Source organism: Camelus bactrianus, chromosome X, assembly GCF_048773025.1.
Source record: "Camelus bactrianus isolate YW-2024 breed Bactrian camel chromosome X, ASM4877302v1, whole genome shotgun sequence".
Taxonomy (NCBI): Eukaryota; Metazoa; Chordata; class Mammalia; order Artiodactyla; family Camelidae; genus Camelus; species Camelus bactrianus.
This window is the reverse complement of record NC_133575.1, coordinates 114,551,174-114,571,223: the sequence shown is the minus strand read 5'-3', so window position 1 is coordinate 114,571,223 and position 20,050 is coordinate 114,551,174. Positions and strand designations below refer to the sequence as shown.

The 20,050-nt window shown below is 46.6% G+C and overlaps 1 protein-coding gene across 4 annotated transcripts in view; it reads left to right on the top strand.

Moving 5' to 3' along the window:
• Positions 1-20,050, top strand: part of CD99L2 (CD99 molecule like 2) — a 94,676-nt gene that overhangs the window by 68,790 nt on the left and 5,836 nt on the right. For all 4 annotated transcript variants that reach the window (XM_074359362.1, XM_074359360.1, XM_074359363.1 and 1 more), the window contains 3 exons: positions 1,709-1,774; positions 16,571-16,609; positions 17,090-17,209. In XM_074359362.1, coding sequence (XP_074215463.1) covers positions 1,709-1,774; positions 16,571-16,609; positions 17,090-17,209 — 225 coding nt within the window. The remainder of the gene's footprint in view (positions 1-1,708; positions 1,775-16,570; positions 16,610-17,089; positions 17,210-20,050) is intronic.

Sequence of the window (20,050 nt, the reverse complement as noted above, 5' to 3'; positions counted from 1 at the left end):
TTTCTGTTACATCTGTCTTAGTGAAAGAGCAAAACTTTCACGTCTGCTTCTGACATGTTACAACTGATGCATATGAAGGAAATCTGGCCTCATACAGATATGCAGTTGAAAAGGGGAAGAAAATGTAAATAGACTTTTCATAGCATTGATTCATACCATTTTTCTTTGCTAAGACACCCAAACTCGACCAGTGGTTGTTTCTTATAGATTAAATGCAGTGTAGAATGTGAAATCACATCAGTGAATTTTTCATACTTGATTTCATTAAACCCCACAGGGACTCTCTTATACTTTTGATGGGACTTTTGCCCATTCATAGTTTTGTACATTGGTAATTGGGAAAATATTGAGGTTCTGAGGCCTTTTGAAATTCCAGATAATGCTGTGTTTCAGTACACAGTACCCAAAAGTCACCACCCATCTCATTAGAAGAAGTTTTTAAGTATTGGGAAGCTGTTATGTAGTACTTGTTGCCAATCATAATATTTGAAACAAAAATGTTTGGAAAAATCTATATCTACCACTGTGAGCTTAACAGCTCCCCAATACTTAAAAGACAGTTTCTAATGAGAAAACATCTGCCAAATATTCAAGCCACCAAAACCATAGTTTGCCCATCATTATTTCTTTCTAGTAAGAGTGACCTTCCATGACAGAAAGCAGCTAATACAACTCAGAGCTGAAACAGTCACACAAGTGCTTTTGTTCTGGTTTGTGTGTGTGTGTGTGTGTGTGTGTGTGTGTGTGTGTTTTGGTGGGGGGAGGTAATTAGGTTTCTTTCTTTCTTTATTTTAATGGAGGTACCAGGGATTGAACCCAGGGACCTCATGCATGCTAAGCACTCACTCTACCACTGAGCTACACCCTCCCCCCTTTACACACGCTTTTTTCAGTCAACTATAATACCTCGGAGTGGAACAGAAATGCTTCCCATTTCATCACACAGAGTGTTAGAAGATTTGGCCTCGGTGGTAGAGCTATAATAAAATTAATTTTTCTGTTTACTTGTGTCAGTTTTCAATTGCTATGTAACATTATCACAAACGTAGTGAGTGAAGACAACACACATTTGTTACCTCCCAGTCTCCTTTGGTGAGGAGTTGAGGAACAGCTAAGCTTAGTTTTCTCTTCAGGGCCGCATCCAGCTGCAGTCAAGGTGTCACCCAGGTCCGGAGTCTCATCTGAGGTTGGGTTGTCCTCCAGGCTCATGCGGTGGTTGGCAGAATACCATCTCCTTGCAGTTGGAGAACTAATGGCTTCTTGCTTCTTTAAGGCCAGCAGGAGAAAAACAGAAGTGGAGGGGAGGGGGAGAAGAAGGTTAACTGTTTTTTCTAGAGTTTGAGCTCAGGAAGGCCTCAACCCTTGATTAAGTTCAGGGCCACCCAGGAAAATCTCCCTTGTGATTAATGCCAAGTCAAAGTTGGCATTACATCTGCAAAGCCCCTTCCCCTTGGCATATAGTGTGACTTACTCACAGGGTGATAGCCATCCTCTTCATGGTCCCACTCACACTCAAAGTGATGGGATGTTAGAGTGTGTACGCTGGTGGACGGGAATCTTGGGAGCCCCTTGAGAGTTTTGCCTACTGCATCCATCAAGGACACTCCTAAGCGGCAGTCGTTTTCTGGGGATGTTGGACAACATTAACAAATCTCTTGTCACTGAGAAATGTTTTTTGGTACTGAGATGTGTGTTTTGTTTTCTCCAGGTTTTTCAGACAAGGACCTTGAAGACATATTAGGGGGTGGTGAATACAAACCTGACAAGGGTAAAGGTAGGAGCACTGATTTGTTCAAACACCTTTTTCTTGTTAAAGACATGATTACACAGCTCCCAGGTTGATTGAGCTGTTCTTACTCAGCCTCTGGGAAATAACAGATAGTTCCTAGACACCCCTGCTTGCACTTTGGGGCTCACTTGGAATGATGTGGTCTGTGCAGCTTAAGCAGGGGGGTTTATAAGCCAACGTGGAAGAGCCACCCATTTCCCTTAATGTTCCCTAAGCCAGGGTTGGGGAATGTGTCCATACAAGGAGAGGCTGGTGAGGCAGTCCCAGTTACAGTAACTGAAGGTCAGGAGACTCATTGGGAACAGCCTACCCAACCTGGGAAGCCTGTTGCTCTCAGAATAGGGGGAGCAAAATTCATCAGGACAAGTCAGATATCTTTAAAAATATCATTTTATTTTGAAGTTTGTTAAAAAAAATTGTTCAGGAGAATTCCTGTGTGCCCTTCATCCAGCTTCCCCTGATGTCTTAACATAACTACAGTTACATTGTGAAAACCAGGAAACTGACACTGGTACATTATTGTTACTAATTAATGTGCAGACCTTATGCAGATTTCATCAGATGTTGTGTATACTTTGTGTGTGTGTGTGTGTGTGTGTGTGTATACACATGCACACATGGGTTGATGAAATTTTATCACATGTGTAGATTTGAGTAACCACAACCCCATTTGGGATGCAGAATGCACAACAGTCCCATCACCACAGAGAAACACCCTCATGTTAACCCTTCATAGTCACCCCCTCCCCCGAGGCCAGATAGTCTTAGTACCCCCCAAACAACCAAAGATTTAAATCTATTTTATTTTCATATGTTCTCAAGATCTGATCCTGGTATGGAGACGACATTAGCCAGACTTGATATGGCAAAATGAGCTAGGGTTGTGATTTGTGATCACTACTTATGGTTGCAACCTGTTCTGATGGTATGTTGTGATTATAACTTAGAGTTCCAGTAATAAGTTTTTATAGGTAAATATTGTGATGATAACCTGTTGTGATGCTGAGTTGTGAGGGTAGCATTTTGTGGCAATACCCTATTGTGGTTATGCCTTGTGGTTGTGAGTGTAACAATTTAGGAGTGTAACATGTCATGGGTGTATCTGGTGGAACCCTGCTACACTCCCCACATTCTAGACTGTGGCACTAGTGTTTGCTCCTTTCTTGTGTGAACTGTGTGCCTTTCTCATGGAAACAGTGTTGTCTCCTGATTAAAGGATCCTGTAGTCAAATTTGTCCTTCACAACACCTTTCCAAACAGTGTCATTTTGAGTAAAAAGCTCTAAAAACCTCTAACTGAAACTCACAGGTGTCAGGAGAACATGGAACATTTAAAGGGCAAACCCAGCAAATTAGCCAATTACTCCAGGATGACAAATTGTATCTCCAGATGGTGAGATGAGAGCGGTAGTAGGGTGTGTAAGCACGCACACGAGTGAACATCTCAGTGACATGTCGAGGGGTTTCCTTATTAAAAGTACCTGTTTTAACAAGGAAGGAGTGTTAGGAAATTCTTTAATTAGGCTCATATTTGAACTTCTTTTGTAAGGAATAATCAATTGTTACCTTAAGTTATACCGTCTGTCATGACAAGTGTCAGGAAAAGAAAATAGAGTCTCGGCCAAAAATACAAGTAGGGCTATACTTCAGTTAAAAAAAAAACTGAAACATGGTTAGGATAAGCACGTGATGAAATTCTCAGACACTGTCCTCTATGCAAACATGCTAATGCCATGTATGAAGTTAAAACATCACCTTTAAATGAATGATGATCTTTAGCATAAAAACCATCCTAATTAATGCATTGGCTAATCTTGGGTGTTAGGCACATAGACTCAGTTCTAGTTTTGGAGTCTATTTCTGAAATAATATGTTATCTATTGTATATTTTTTCCAAGAAAACATTTCTAATGGTGCCGTAGGTGCCCCATGTTTTGTCTATAGGTAGCAGCGACAATCTCTCATCAACAGGTCCAATCAGCCCCAGTCCCTTCAGCCTCCTCTATTCCCTTCAGCCTCCTCCATTCCCTAGCATTTTCACTGACTGAGAAGCTTGAGGCCAGTCAGTTTCACTTCCTCATTGTCTCCTGTGCAGTCTACATCCTGGTGTGTACGCAAGGCTCTCCTCGCATTCCCCTAGAGTTGCTCTTTGGTTCCCAGTGACTTCTTGGTAATCACAGCCCTCTGTCTTGTGTGAGCTCTGCAGCATTTTACTTTGATGATCACTCTTGCCTGCTGGGTCAGTTTCCTTGGGTGTCCGATTCAGTATGTCATTCTCCTCCCCCACTGGAATGGAAGGGTGTTAGAAACTAAGATCTCAGCGTTGAGTATATTCATTAGTGGGATGTCGCTACTTCTATACCCTTGAAATGGGAAGAAGTAGGAAATGGGAAGTATATGGATGCCTTTTAGACCATGTATCCATATGGATCTATAATTATTTCTGTATCTATCCATCAGCAGCCATATTAACCTAAACATGAGTTCATACTTCTATCTTTTGGCAGTAGATTATAGTTGGAGACATATTTTAGTATTTTTTTCTTGCTCATCTGTAATTTCCCCCTCTAAGAATGAGACACCTACCATCCATCAACTGTTTGCTTACTTGCTCAACTCTGGTACCATGCGTGTATAACACAATCAGAACCGTTAACCCATAACCCTGCGAGAAACAATTTTACCAATTACATTCCAGTGTTTTTCTTCTTTTGTTTTTACCTTACAGTTTTCGTCAAAGTACCATTTTTTGTGTGTATGATGAGAACTGTTAGGATTTACTCTGTTTAAGATTTTCATATATAACGTACAGCAGTGTAATGATATTTATCATGTTGCAAAGTACCATTTTTTAAGGTTATTTGGGTAGCTCCTTCATTTGCCCTCCATTCAGTGCAGTTACAACATACATTTATATTGCAGATAGTCATTTGTCACAGTCTGCATTTCATCCTGGGATCCCCCACCAACCTAGTTGATGTTTTGTTTTGTTCTTTTGCTTGCATACGTTAAAGATCACTCTTTGTGATATACAGTTGTTTGGGGTTTTACAGACGTATATATAGTCATGTGTCCTCCACCTTAAGTACCATACAGAACAGTTCTGTCACCAAAAAGTTCTTCTATACACCCCTTTGGTACTCAGCCACTCTCTTTCCTCAACTGTAATCATTCTCCATTAGTGCAAACACTAATCAGGGTTTTTTTTGGTAGGGGGAGGTGATTAGGTTTATTCATTTATTTATTCATTTTCAGTAGAGGTACTGGGTATTGAACCCAGGACCTCATACACGTTAAGCATGTCCTCTACCACTAAGCTATTCCCTCCCCCACTAATCTGTTTATTATCTCTATAGTTTTACCTTTTCTAGAATGTCACATAGTTGGAATCATACAGTATGTAGCCTTTCCAGACTGGCTTCTTTCACTTAGCAATATGCATCAAGGGTTCCTACATGTCTTTTCATGTATACCTCTTTTGAATCGTAAATACTATTCTGTTGCCTGGATATACCACTGTTTGTCCATTCACCTGGTGAAGGACATCTTGGTTATATTCAGTTTTTTTGGTGATTATGAATAAAGCTGCTATAAACACTTATATTCAGGGTTTTATGCAGACATAAGTTTTCATTCCACATGGGTACATACCTAGGTATATGATTGTTGGGTCATATAGTAAATCTATCTTTAACTTTACAATAAACTTCCCAGCTGTCTTGTACAATGGCTGTACCATTATACTTTCCCATGAGCAATGAATGAGAGTTCCTGTTGCTCCATATCCTCATCAGCAATTGACAATGTCATGTTTCTTTAAAAAAAAATTTAGACATTCTAATAGTTGTATAGGGGTATCTAATTGTTTTTTCATTTGTATTTCCCTAATGGGAAGTGATGTTGAGCATCTCTTTATTTTACATTGTTCTTTAAAGTCTGTTCAGAGTTTTTGCACATATCAAAAATTAAGTTTGCTTTTATCAGCTGTTTTTTAACCTAGATGCAAGTCCTTTATCGGGTATGTGATTTTGAAAATATTTTCTCCCAGTCTGCAGCTTGTCTTTTCCCTTTCTTAATAGTATTGTTTATCCAGTAAAAATATTTGTTTTTCATAAAGTTTGATTTATCAAATTTTTTTCTTTTATGGATCATGCTTCGGTGTTTAAGAGCAACCAAGTTCATGATTTTTTCTTATGTCCTCTTCTAAGAGTTGTATAGTTTTAGCTTTTACATTTAGGCCTTTGTTCCGTCTTTTAGTTAATCCGTATATGGTATGAAATAAGGGTCTGACTTTATTCTTTTTGCATGTGGATATCCACTTGTCCTGGTGCCACTTGTTGACAAGATTATCCTTTCCCCACTGAAATGTCTTCACTCCTTTGGTGACAATCAATTGACCATAAATGTAAGAGTTTGTTTCTAGACTCTCAATTCTGCTCCTTTGATGTCCGTGGCTGGCCTTCAGCCAATACCAGCCTGTCTCTGCTGGGCATGTGCTCAGCTTTGGGGCATCCAAGGCTTATGTAGAGAGTGTATCAAGCCCCCTGTGGTTGTGTCACCTCTCTGTTAAATCCCTGGCTAGTTGACTGGTTGGCTTGCTCAGCCTAAAGAAACTGCTGGTTCTCCCTGTTCACTTGCCACTGAGATTGCTGCCACAATGCTCCAAGTCACGCGGGTCCCGTTTGGCAGCTGCAATGCAATTGCTGGTTTTCATGGCCTGTCCACCTCTCCCCAGTTGATCAAGCTGCTGAAAGACCTGGAGGAAGGGGAAATATGAGTAGGAGTCCAGCTGTTCTCACTGAAACTAAATGTATTTCCTGAAGTAGCTGTCTTGGGTTGTCCAGGGTTATAGTTGCTTTTTGAGAAGAGTAGTGATTGACCTCCTCAGTCCCTCTTGCCAGAAGTCCTCTCCCCTAGTATCTTTTGAATCTGGAATATTCTTTCTCTTTGCCTCCCTCAAGCCCAGGCCCATATCACCTCCCCTTGGGGCCATTACCTTAATCTCTTAACTGATCTCCTGGCTCCAGTTTGTCCTCCATGCAGCTGCCAGAGAGAACCATCAGGAACACGATCTTGTCAGTCCTCTGTTTAAAACTACTGTGTAATAGTGAAAAGACAAACAGCCCAATTTAAAAACGAGCACAAGAGACACTTCAAAAAGGAAGTTCTGTGAAGGTGCTCAAAATCATTATTTGGGAAATGCAAATTAAAATCATGATGAGCTGTCACAGCACAGCCACCAGAAAGGCTTGAAGCAGAAAGACTGACAATACCAAATGTTAGCGTGGCAGCGGAGCAACTGGAACTCCCAGACGTTGTTGGTGGGAATGTCAAGTTTCTTATAAAGCTGAACATAGGCCTCCCCTGTAACTCAAGAGTTTCACTCCTTTTTAAGATAAATGAGAGTTTATGTTCAAAAGAGCCTTATAGCAGAATGTTCGTCACAGCTTTATTTATGATAGCAGGACAGTAACAAAAGAAACTGTAAACAGCCAGATTATCAACAGGAGAATGGATAGACAAATTGTGACCCATATTCATACAATGGAATGAATTACTGATACACATAAGAACAAGGATAAATGTCAAAGATATGGTGCTGAGTGAAAGAAGCCAATGAAAAAAGAGTACATACTGTATGAGCCCCATCACATGAAATTGTAATAGTCGGAAAACTGATGTCTAATGTTATAAATAAGATCCACAGCTGCCAGGGATGGGGGTGTGGACAGGGATTAATTGGGCAGGGACAGGAGAGAAGTTTCTGGGGTGTTGGTAACATTCTGTATCTTGGCGTGGGTATGGGTTCCACAGGTGTACGTGTCTGCCAAAACTTACAAAATGGCACATGTGAGATGTGTATTTTATTATATGTAAATTGTACCTTAAAAAAGGAATCACTTGCAACTGTGGAACTTTAGGTTATAATGTGTTTTGAGGGGACCTGTACTGATGTCTGAGACGTACTGTGAAATGCATCATCAAAGTAAGATCGGAGGGCTAGAGGGACAGATGAACATGTGATAAAGCAAAGAATGTAAAATGTTCATTTACAGAATCCAGATGATGGGTATGTACGTGTTCACCGTACAATGTTTTCAACTTTTTTGAACGTTTGAAGTTGGTTTTGTGTTGGGAAAAACTTTTTAAAGGAGATAAAAACAACAAAGAGTATCTTTAATGCCCCCCCCACTGCCTACAAGATAAGTTCAAGCCCCTCATGCTGCTGGCATAGCTTTCTGCCCTAGACCACAGGTTCCTTTCATCTCCAGCCATGCAGACAAGATGGTCTCTGCCAATCTTTGTGCCTTCACGTGCTGTTCCCCTGCCTAAAATGCCTTTCTTCCACTGGGTGAATTCCTACTCATCCTTCAGTAAGTGTGAAGCTACTGATCCATTAGGAGAGACCTCAAAGATGATTACCTGCTCTCTGGAGCTTCCTCCCCTCTGTGGTCCTGGGGCCCGGCACCCATCTCTTGCCTGTGGGTCCTCCTAGAGCGTCCATCATCCAGACGGCACAGCGTGCGCCCATCAGCTGGCGTCACAGATAGCTGCTTTCACTCCTGCTGGACTGGGCTTCCTGAAGGCAGCCACCTTTTCCCTTGTGCATCCCTGGCGCCCCCCAATAAAAGTGTGCTGAGGTGAGGGGGTCTAGGCTATCGACACTCTGGGCCACATTAGTGTTGGGATCAGGGCATGAAGTGCTTTCTCCTGTACCCTGAAGAGGGTGATGAGGGAGCCCACGCCCCCCCATGTAACTGGCTGGAGAAGTGGGCACTCTTATGGGAGGTGAACTCTGTAACTCTGATCTGTAAACTCAGCTTTCCCCCAGGGGATTTTGGAAGCCAGGGGAGAGAAGTCCACAGGAGCCCATTCATAAAGCAAATGCCTTATCTGACCATCCTCTGATTCCTGGCGTTTGTCCTCGGTGGGTGAAGAACCTGCAGGGGAGGAGGGATGTCATGAGCACCCCCAATCACTGTTACTGCTGTGTCAGTCAGCAGAACTCTTGATAAGCTGAGCCAAGGGATTAAATGGGGATGAGAGAGGGCTGGGCTTGGGGGAGGGAGAGGGAGTGGCTCAGGGAGAGCCTCAGGGGCCAGTCCCTTTGCTGCTGTTCTCCCTTCTCCATCCTCAGGGAGAGCCCTCCTCCTGCCCGCATTCCAGGACAGCAGCCATTCATTGCTCCAGCTGGATGTTTTACCCATTGCTTGTTCTCTCTGAACCTCCCCTGAGCTTCTGGGTCTGCTCACTAGCACTTGGGTGACCAGCTCGTTCAAGGTTCAAGTGGCAGTCCCAGAGCCTTGGGTGGTAGAGGGCAGGTGTCTGCAGGGAGGGCCTTATCTTCTGCATGAAGTGCAAGCCCTCCCTGCGTCTCCGAGAACACCACGAAGAAAGGGGCCCTGCTGGAACTTGTCCTGGGAGGTCTAGAGACGATGCTCACTTTGCAGCCCTGGGCGCTTCACTGTGGGGATGTAGGAACACGTCACCTTGAGTTCCCAGGGTTAAATGAGAAGCTGTTATTGGCTCAGTTCAGTTAGTTGGCTGTAGCTTCAAGTGCTGTCTCCCTCCACACGCAGCCCCAGGATGAAGTGCGGGAGCCTTGATCTTTGATTTCCTTCAGGGCTTTGCAGACAGCTTCCTCTGCATCCCCGCCTTGCACTCCTGGTGTCTGTCCTCAGACTGCTTCCTGACTTTGAATTTTCAATTGTTTGTTTCTTCTGTAGTACCGCACGTGGGGAGCCTGGCTGAGGCCTCTGTGCTTGCTCCCTGCCCGGAACCTCCACCTTCTAGAATCTTCCAGGGCCCCAGGGTTCACTAATGAGTTTTTTTATTGTGACAAGACAGACATAATGTTTACCATTTTAACCATCCTAAGTGTACCGTTCAGTGGCATGAGGGACATTCACAGTACTGTACAATTGTCACCATCATCCATCTTCACAACCTTCTCAAGTGGAAACTCTGTCCCCACTAAGCAGCTAGGCCCCATTCTCCTGTCCCCATAGTCCCTAATAACTACTATGCTACCTTCTGTCTCCGTGAAGTTGACAACTTTAGGTGCCTCATTAGGTGGAATCATCCAGTATTTGCCTTTTTGTGTCTGGCTCATTTACTTAACAGGTTTTCAGGGTTCAGGACTTCATTTCTTCTTATGGCTGAGTAATATTCCATCATAGAGGTACACCATGTTTGGTTCATCTGCTCTCCCTACTGGGCCTTTAGAGAAATCATTCCTCTTCCATTTTTACTGTATTTACAATCACACTCTCGAAGTATCTGGGATGTCTCATGGTCCCTTACAAGCCATTAAGTGAATCTCAAGCAACAGGGAATTGGGCCTCAGTGGGAACATAGTCATGGCAGAAGAGCTTAAGTGGAAGGGCTTACCCTAGAAATAGTGGCTAAAACCCATCAGACCTCCACTGACTAGTCGGTGACCACCACATCCCTGGGGTGGCCTGCCCCGCTGTGGCACAGTGAGCCAAGTGAGGAACCTTCTGTCGGGAACTGAAAAGTTCGGGATCTGCCCCCAGACGGTGCTGGGTCCCTGCGGACAGCCCGTTCTCCATCTCTCCTCTACAGCTCTCTCTGACTTCTTTGGACCCATTTCTTTTTTTTTCTTCAGCTTTTATAACATGAAGAAATAAGATGTTTCAGATGTGAGGAATGGCTGTCTGGTTCTGGTGTTCTAGAATGGGAAGAGACCCACTTGCTCCCTCAGAGCCCCTGGCCCTGCCCCACACATGAAGGTACACACACACACACACACACACACAAGTGTGGCGTGAACGCGGGGCTGTTCTCCGAGATAACGTCGTTGGTGTCTTGGGAGCTTGCCATAGGTGGGCAGGTGTAGGGCTCTGTGTCAGATTGGGGCAGGGCACCTGTCATGTTATCTATAAATCATTTTTTTGGTGAGGGAGGTAGTTAGGTTTTAATTAATTATTTTAACAGAAGTACCGGGGATTGAACCCATGACCTTGTACATGCTAAACACCCGCCCTACCACTGAGCTCTACCCTCCCCCATCACGTTAGCTAGAGGGCGAGGTGAGCATGCTCTTCCCCAAGGAGGGAGATGGAGGGGACCCAGGCCTTGGAGACGTTCTGCGGCCGTGGAGAAGGCCGTCCCCAGTGCTTAGCCTTGGCAGCCATGTTCGGGCTGATTGCTTCAGTTCAGTCTGACTTTGTAACCATGAGTCATTTGAAGCAAGTGTTTTTCCCTCTGTTTATTATTTTTTCAATTTTGAAAAAAATTTTACTTTGCATTTCTGCTGCCGTATTTTAAAAATGTAGTAAATATTTTGCCCTTTTGTGTCTGGCTCTTTAATGAGTGTAAATAAATTAAATACATTTAAAAATAAATTTATTTTCTAAATTAAAATACCTTTTAAAAAAACCCAGAAGCCCTGGGGGAGGGCATACCTCAGTGGTAGAGTGCATGCCTAGCATGCACAAGGTCCTCGGTTCAATCCCCAGTGCCGCCATGAAAAATAAATAAATAAATAAACCTAATTACCTCCCCCCTAAAACAAACAAAAAAACCCCCCTAAAATCCAAAAGCCCTAGCTGTGGCTGCTGGAAGTCGGGAACACTTACAGAAGTCCTTAAAGCCTTGCACGGCCCCTGCCAGCAGTTCTAGATGGTACCTCCCCACTGGTACCCGTGCCCGTGGCAAATCAGAGGTGCCAGGCGCTTGCCGCGAGCCTGGGGTCTTGCTGTTGTCAGTGAAGGACCAGTCCGTGCATTGCATCCCTGCCTCCCGGGCGCGTGGCCGTGGAGGACTCCAGGGTGACATGTCTGTCTGTCTGTGTGTGTTGCTGCCTTTTGTATTTGAGGAGGCGGAGGTTGTACCATTTCTGTTGACAGCAGGGCTTATTTGCGACTTCCTCCCTGAGGCAGTGCCTACCGTTTACAGTGTTCTGCAGCTACAGTGGGCACTGTCGCTATAGGAGGAGCCCGTACAGTCGAGGTGGGCACATAGCTGTGGCGCCCCGTAGAGCTGCAGAGCTTGCTCTAGCTGCCGACTCACTCTCGCCGTCTGTGTGCGCAGGTTTCTGTGCTCAAAGCCAACTGCAGTCTGAGATACGCTGTACCGGGGAGTTTCTAATATGGTAGAAGGCGACTGTAGACTCATATGTAATCATGATCTATAATTGTGAACTCAGAACGCAGGTAGGGGTACAAAACGCATTGTCCTTGATAATGAAGATCCTGTGAACTAGCCTCTTTGAACCGTTTCTCCAGTTGTGGGAAAGTAGACGGGGCTAGATTGGCATGAGGCTGGCATATTTGAAACATATTTTATAAATTCCATGAAAAATGCGTGTTTATTGTTTCACCATCTAGGAATAATCAGCAGTAACCAGTAATACTTCAGAGTATCTGCTTGCAATACATTTTCTGTGCATACAGTATGCATTTGTAAACGTTTGTGTTTATTTTTATAAAAATAGGATCATGCTACCTTTTTTTAATGAGTTCTTTTTCTTTTTTCTACTTTCACCCCTTGACGGAGGCACTGCGGACAGAGCCCAGGACCTCGTGCGCACCAGGCACGCGCTCTGCCACTGAGCTGCACCCCCAGCCCTGATACGCTACCTTTCTGAAGCCAGGATATTTACTGAGTGATACCCTGAGTGTCTTTTTGTGTCAACCACTGCGTAATCTCAGGCTTTACTGTAACTTATTTAAGCAGGACCTAGTTTTATGCAGAGAAGTTTTTTCCTCCAGCTTTTTACTACTGTACACAGTGCTGTGATGAATGTCCTCATCGCCAAATGTACATTGTCGGTCAGATAAATTCCTAGAAGTTGTATGGTGGGGTCACAGGAAGTGCAGATTTTCTACGATGCAGCTCTTCGTGGACTGCCAGATGGTATCCCATTACCTCTCGGCCGCCTTCCGTTTCCACCACTAGGAAGCGAGCAGGTGCCCGTTGGCTGAGATACCCCCTTCGCTGGGTAGGTGAGTTTTGTTATCTTTGCACATTCGAGCAGCACAAAATGCTATCCTGTTGAACTTTTCCATTTCTTTGAACCCCAGAGGTGAAACACCTTTCACCTGGACGTCTCATTGAGACACTCTTAATGTGCTGTGGGAGTTGCCTTTCCGTGCCTGTTTCCCGGTTTCCCCCAGCGTCGGCGCCTATCCTCATTTACGTGGAAGGGCTCCTGTTACATTAGGGGTTAGTAAGCCCTTTTCAGACATTCCAGAAACACTTTCTTTTACGCACTCGTCAGCTGCTGAACCTGTGTGTTGCCTCCACATTCGGGCTTTTATGACTCACGCTGCAGTGAAGTCAGTGTACCAGTTTGTGCCGGTTTGTGTGTGGCCCTGTGTTGTCGGTTGTCTTGGGGATGGAATCTGGACGTGGAATTGTTCAGCCATATGGTAACTCAGTGTGTTCGCCTTTGGGAGGATCCATTAACCTGTACCATTTTCCATTCGCATCAGCCACGTCTGAAAGATCGAATTTCTCCACACCCTCAGTGGCACTTACTTTCCTCTTTTGGACCCTGGCCTTCCTTGTGCGTGTGCAGGGCTATCTCATTGTCGGTTCCATCTGCAGTTCCCTGACGCCTCATGACGCTGAGGGTCTTTTCATGTACTTATTGGCCATTTGTCTGTCTCAGGCTCGAGATGTCTTCCCATCCTTTGCCCACTTAAAAATTAAATTAGTTGCCTTTTCTCAAACCATCTTTTTCAAAAAAATTTTTTGTATTTTCTTACTTTGGGGGGGGGGGAAGGTACTTAGGTTTACTTATTTATTTTTAGACAAGGCACTGGGGACTGAACCCAGGACCCTGCGCATGCTAAGCGTGCGCTCTGCCACTTGAGCCACAGCCTCCGCCCTGAATTTCTTGCCTTCTGATTGAGTGGTAGCAGTTCTTGGTTCTCAGCACTGGCCCCTTATCAGACACAGGATTTACAGGTGTTTCTCTCGTTCTAGGGGGTTTCTTCCCACTTTCTTGATTATGTCCTTTGAAGCAAAAAGGTTTTCTTTTCATCTTTTCATTTTTCAGGTTTACTGAGGTATAATTGACAAAAGTTTACAAATGGAAGGTGCACAAGACGATGGTTCAGTGTCGGTGCGCATTGCAAAATGACCGCCACAGCCAAGCTAACGAGTGTTCATCACCTCACTTAGTTAGCTTTCTTTTTTCACAAAGGTTTTTAATTTTTACATTGTCCAGTGGATCCATTTTTTCCCTTTCGTTTCTTGTGCTTTTAGTACTGAAGTTTTTGCTTGTGATATGATCTTTTCCATTTCAAGCTTCTGGCTTTAGGGTCAGATTTAGAAAGCCGTTCCTTCCCTTAGGAAAATATAAATGTGGTCCTACATTTCCTTGTAGTGCTTTTATGACTTCATCCACTTTACATTGATATCGAACTTCCCTCCATGGGTGGTATTGGTCTAGACAAGTATACGCTATGCCAGAGGGACATCAGTTGTCCCGGTACCTTCTTTGCCTGGCAGGCATTTTGTAAAGGAACTGGATTCAACCTGTGCTCAGAGGAAGTGACTGGAGTTCAGTAGCCACACAGGGATCAAGTCCATGACATTGGCTTGGCTGACTTCCCTTCAGGTTCATGCAACCAGAAGGGATGCAAGGCTCTAGAATGACTGGGCTTTTCTTTTCTAATTGTTCCTTAGCCTCACAGGTTGTTCAGCTCACGTGCCCATGTGAACAGTGAGTCACACACAGGATGTGATCACATTTTTGTTGTAGGGAATAACATGTTTGTCATCTTCTTAGGATAATGCTTTCATACAATGACAGATGGTGAGATAGTCAGGAATTCCTCGAGACAGAAGCATCAAACTTTTCAGTCTTTCGGACAGCCGAGGGGAGCCAGACCCTCTCTCCGTGTGCCCCTGGAGCCGCGGTAGACGAGGAGTCGTCGTATTCACATTTCATGGAACACCTTTGTAGCTCATGCTCATCCTGATTGAGAGGTTCAAGTTGTTGTGAATCCCCATGATCAAGTATTAATAAGGAGAGACTTGAGGACACTCAGCTTCATTCCACCTCGAGGTGAAAGAAAGTATGGGTTGAGTTGCTCAGACCTATCTGGAAATCTAGCGACGTGAACACGTCAGCAGACGATGCTGGTGAGGGGGCTCACCGCTACCCTTGGCAACGGCCATCCCCAGCAGAGCGGAAGGGCCCAGTGCTGGGCTGGTGCAGCAGGACGCCATGTCCTCAGAGGTGACCTTGCTGCCGACATGTTAACGCACTGGTGACTCACGTCCTCCTTTCTGCTCTGCTTTCTCTAGCAGTGGTGATTGTGTTTTTGAAAATGCCAGTGTTCCTTGTTTTATAAATAACCATTCATTTCCAATCAGGGCTGTCTATAAAATGCATTTAACTCAAGGATTCAGCCCCAGGTGGGAACATAGCAAACCTCATTTTCTCCCCCAAGACTCTTTTCTTTTTAAAATAGACTTTATTTTTTAGAGCAATTTTAGGTTTGCAGCAAAATTGCGCACATCATAAGAGAGTTCTCATATACCCCCTGCGCCCACACATCCACAGCCTATCCCTGTTAGCAGCAGCCCCTACATCTCCACCAGACTCTTTGATTGTGAAGGAGATGTCAGAGGTCATTGCCTCCCGCATCCGAGAGCGGCTTCTCCGAAGATCCCTGGGCTCTGGGAACAGAGCCTCTCTCCATTAATGAACATTATGTCCTGAGAAGAAGGGAGTGTTCCAGGCTAATTAATGTCCTTAAACGGCACCAGTAGCTTGTCATGGAGCTGCTGTCTGGGCAGCGTGTGTGTGTGAGAGTGTGTTTAGTTCTATGAAATTTTACCACGTGTGTAGGTTCATGTGACCCCTACCACTGTCAAGAAAAAACCCCCAGTTCTATCACCATAAAGATCCTTCCTGTTTTCCCTTTTTAATCACAGACAAATTCCCCTCCTTCACACTCCCTAACCCCTGTCAACCGCTAATCTGTTCTCCATCTCTGATATTTCAGGCCCTTTTGAATTTCAAAAGAACTAGATAAGAGATTGTCAGCCTGCATTGGTTTATGTTCCAAGAACAACTCAAACTAGACGCCAAGCTGGAAGTGGAAGGCCTTAGCAAATACTTGATGATCACTTAATCCTGTAGCGTCTCGGAAGGGCACTATCTGTGTACCAGAGTGACATGAACAGAAGCATCTGGATTTGCAGAAAAGCACGTGAAGGGCCAGGCACAGGACTAAAGGCAATTGAAATATGAACTGTAAATCTCTACGGGTGGTGGGATGATGAACTATTTTTATGCTAGTCTTTCATCCTTTTTATTAAATGAAGCCTTATATAACCACGTTTCTGTCATCAGATAAACAATACACTTCTTACAGGAGGCAGTAGATACATGGGACACACAGCGTTATCACTCTGAGTCGGCTGGCCTGGGGGCTGGGCTCAGCTCCGCCACCTGCCGGCCAGTCCCTCACCTGCACGCCTAGATGGGGGATGCTTTGCACCTGCCCCAGGGGATTGCGGAGATTCGACGGAGGGCCACGCGTGAAAACCAAGGATATAACACATTCTCGGTGCAGAGCCACTGTCCTTTCAGGAATAAAAAGTTCCACCTGGCAGCCAGGGTTTGGTGGGTGACGGGCGTAAGGAAGCAGGTCTTGCTACAGGCAGGGAGAGCCCGCAGGGGGCGTGCTGGCTGGAGCCTGTGGCAGAAGTGGAATCAGCGTCGGGAAGGAGCTGTCCGTCCTGACCCTGAGCTGGTGGTCACAGCGGAGACTCAGTGCTTTTGTCCTTTCTGCAGGTGATGGCCGGTATGACAGCGATGACAGCTCTGATTCCGGTGAGTTTGAGTCCCGAGGGTTCTGCTGGAAACCACTAGGGGACAGTGCCAGCCTTCCCAACCCTTCCCTGTGTGTTTCTGGTAGAGAACCGTGAGGCCAACAGCAGACAAATGCTGCCACTTGAAGGAATTAAGCGTGAATCTCTGGATCCCGGGGAGGTGGCCTCACAGGAAGCCCACTGGCCTGTTTGGGTCCCACATAGGGAGGGGCTGCACCCCTTCCACGGCCACCTTTCCAGGTATTCGAAATGGAAATGCTTATGGAAAATGAGAAGCACTTGGCAAATCCCAGAGAGCACCATGTCCTCTTACTACCTTAGATATAAGTGGCATCAGCCTCTTACATTGGTTTGGGGGTCACAGGTATTTGGACAAGTTCAGCTCGGTGGCTGGGGGAGAACCAGGTGTCTGAGCTGATCCTCGGGGTGCCATCAGCTTGACCTCACCTCTGCATTGCCCCCCCCCCCCGCTTCCGCCCAGGAAAGTCGGCTGAGACGGGCACCATTGCTGGCGTTGCCAGCGCTCTGGCCATGGCCCTGATCGGCGCCGTCTCCAGCTACATCTCGTACCAGCAGAAGAAGTTCTGCTTCAGCATTCAGCGTAAGTGGATCTGCCCTGCAGCTGCTTGTGGCCGTGCCCACGGTGGTTTCATCCCCTGACTCCTGGATGTGGACCAAGGGGCAAGGGCTTTAGACGGAAAGGGGCAGAACCCAAGCAGGTTAAGATTCAGGTCCCTTCCACAGCCTGCCCGAGCCCCCTCCCTGGCAGACTTGCCAGGATGAGGCGGAGGTGGAGCTGCACTTTTCAAAACCCTTGGGGACAGATGTGGGCAGAACTGAAGTGTCAACCAGCCTGGAAGAGAGGATGGGGCTGGACCCAATGACCTGGATCTTCCAAGGGTTCCAGCTTCCAGCAGCCCAGGTGACCTCTGGGCTTCTCCCTGGGTTTCCATGTGGCTTTGGATCTCGCCCAAGGGAACCCTCTCCTGCTACCAGTGTCCTGGGGAGTGGAAGGCAGGAAACTCCGGGATCTCTGAGACCCGGCAGGCAGCACTCTCATCCCCCTCAGATCCCAGGGAGTCACTGCCCGAGCCAGAGAACCTTAAAATATGTGGGATCATGAATTGTTTCAAATGAGCAGGAATGCCTCACCCCCCGCCCACTGCCTTTCCACGCTAGCTTTGTAACAGGTCGCTTTCACTGGATGCTGTAGTGGTGAGTCTATATGTGGTGTGTAAATTGAGTAATTACAGATGGAATCTGTCTTAGGAGTCTGTGGTGGACGCCCCGTGTCAGGGAAGCCCCATGGGGATGCTGTTGAGGGTGAACAAGGCCATACTCGGTGTTTTATAAGCGCAGCACTGGTGTTGCTGTTTGTTGAGTGTCTTGAGTTGAAAACGGGCGGATTTTTTTAGTTCAGGTGAGAGAGCCTGACCTGGCCATAGTTTTCCTCTTTCCTGCACCTCAGTGCCATCCTCTATGAGGCTTCCTGTGCCCTCACTGGTTCTGGCTTCTGCCCTTAATTCTAGCCCAGAGCTGAGCTTCCCAGGAAACTGATTTGGGTCCCAGAATGCTTTGCATGTGGCTACTGCTGAAGTCTCCAGCTAGTTTATCAGCAGGCCATCACGTTTGCTGGTTTTACTCTTGGACAGTATTTGTGACCAGGGCTGCCACGTGCAGCTCCTTAGGCTGTGCTCCAGGGATACCATTATACATCTCGGTGCACAACCTGCACAACTGTTCATGGCTGCCTGGCCTGAGGTCCTGTCCGCCCACTGTGCATCCAAAAGCTTGGCTGTCGAATGGTGCAGGCAGGCAGAGTCAGGAGTGCAGAGCTGCAGGCTGGATCGTCCTTAGAGCGCTCACTTGCCCCAGCTCAAAGCAAGGAAACCGAGTGGCTTAAGACAACAAATTTGTTCTCTCGCAGTTCTGGAGGCCTGGAAGTCCAAGAGCAGGGTGTTCGCAGCACTGCTTCCTTCTGGAGGCTCTAGGGGAGGATCCTTCCCGGCCCCCTTCAGCTTTTGCTGGCCCCAAGCATCCCTTGGATTATGGCCACATCACTCCAGTTTCTGCCTGTATCTTCACATGGCCTTTTCCTCTGTGTCATTTTCTGTCTCTTCAAAGGGCACCTGTCTTTGGATTTAGGGTCCACCCTAGTCTGGGATGATCTCGTCTTGAGATCCTTAACTTAGTCACATCTGCAAAGACCCTTTTCCCAAATAAGGTCACATCCACAGGTTCCAAAGATGAGGATGAGGACACATCCTTTGAGGGCTGCCATTCACCCCAGTTCAGCACTGATACCTGAACAGTGAGACAAGTGCAAGCCACGGTCGTCAAATCCCTGCCCACTGCACCGCTGCCCAACACTGCCCAGCGCGGAATGCGCCGCCCCGCCCCGAGCACCCCCACAGCCCTGGGCTGCAGCCACGATGGGCACCGTCAGTTAATGGATGAGGAAGCCGAGGCAGAGGGGATTGTTGAAGGAACTGGCTCCACATGGGAAGCGATGAATCCAGGAAGGGTGCCAGGAAGTAGGAGTGGGGAGGGGAAAAGAGGTGGATTTCCAAGGGAAAGAAGGAGACGTCTGGGTCGGATCTGTTTGTCTCTGTGGCGGGGTTGGGGGGGGAGGCAGGAAGGTGAAATGAAAGTACATTATTTTCACACTTGTTTCCTAAAACAAACAGGTGTGAGGTTTTGCAAATTGGATTAGCAGGCCAAGCCCAATAAAGTATGAGAACATGAAGGCCTGGGTAGAAATTGTTGAGCAATTTAAATGCTGTTTGGGAGAGAGTAAACCAAAAAGGAGGGGCGTTGCCAACAGCTGGAAGGCTGGAGGGTGTGGAAGTGACCTCTTCCTCTGGGGGCGGCCTCAAGGTGAGGGTGTTGCTGGGCCGGCGGTGGGGCTGCGGGCCGGGAGGGCCAGCGTGCTGGCAGGGCTGACGAGTGCTCCCACAGCCTCTCCCGGTCCTCCGCTCCATCCGAGGGTGGGCTTCCCAGGCCTTTCCCTTCGGTCTGTCAGTGATGTCACTGTCACTGCTGAACCCACACTGTCTTGAGTCCCTCACCAGAACACTCGGCAAGAACTGTCATCACCCCCAGTTCACTTAGATGGGAACCAAAGTGTGGCATATCCCCCACATTTGAAAAAGATCCCCCTTTCTTCTGTATCCTCCCCCTGTGCTACCAGCATTTTCTTCCAAATTTGTAAGTTGTGTCTGCTCCTGCGTCTGTGGCCTGTTCTCACCAATTCCGCCAGCCCTCCTGGGTCCTCCCAGCCCCTACCTCATGTCAGTGGGGTCCCCACACCTGGGGGACGTGGGTAGCTCTGCTCTAGGGCCATGCTCTCCATCACCAGTGCCCTGATCCTGCCTGTCTAGGGCCAGGTCTTCTTGCCCCTCCGCCTAGACTGTTCCATCAGCCTCCTGCCTGCCTCAGTCTC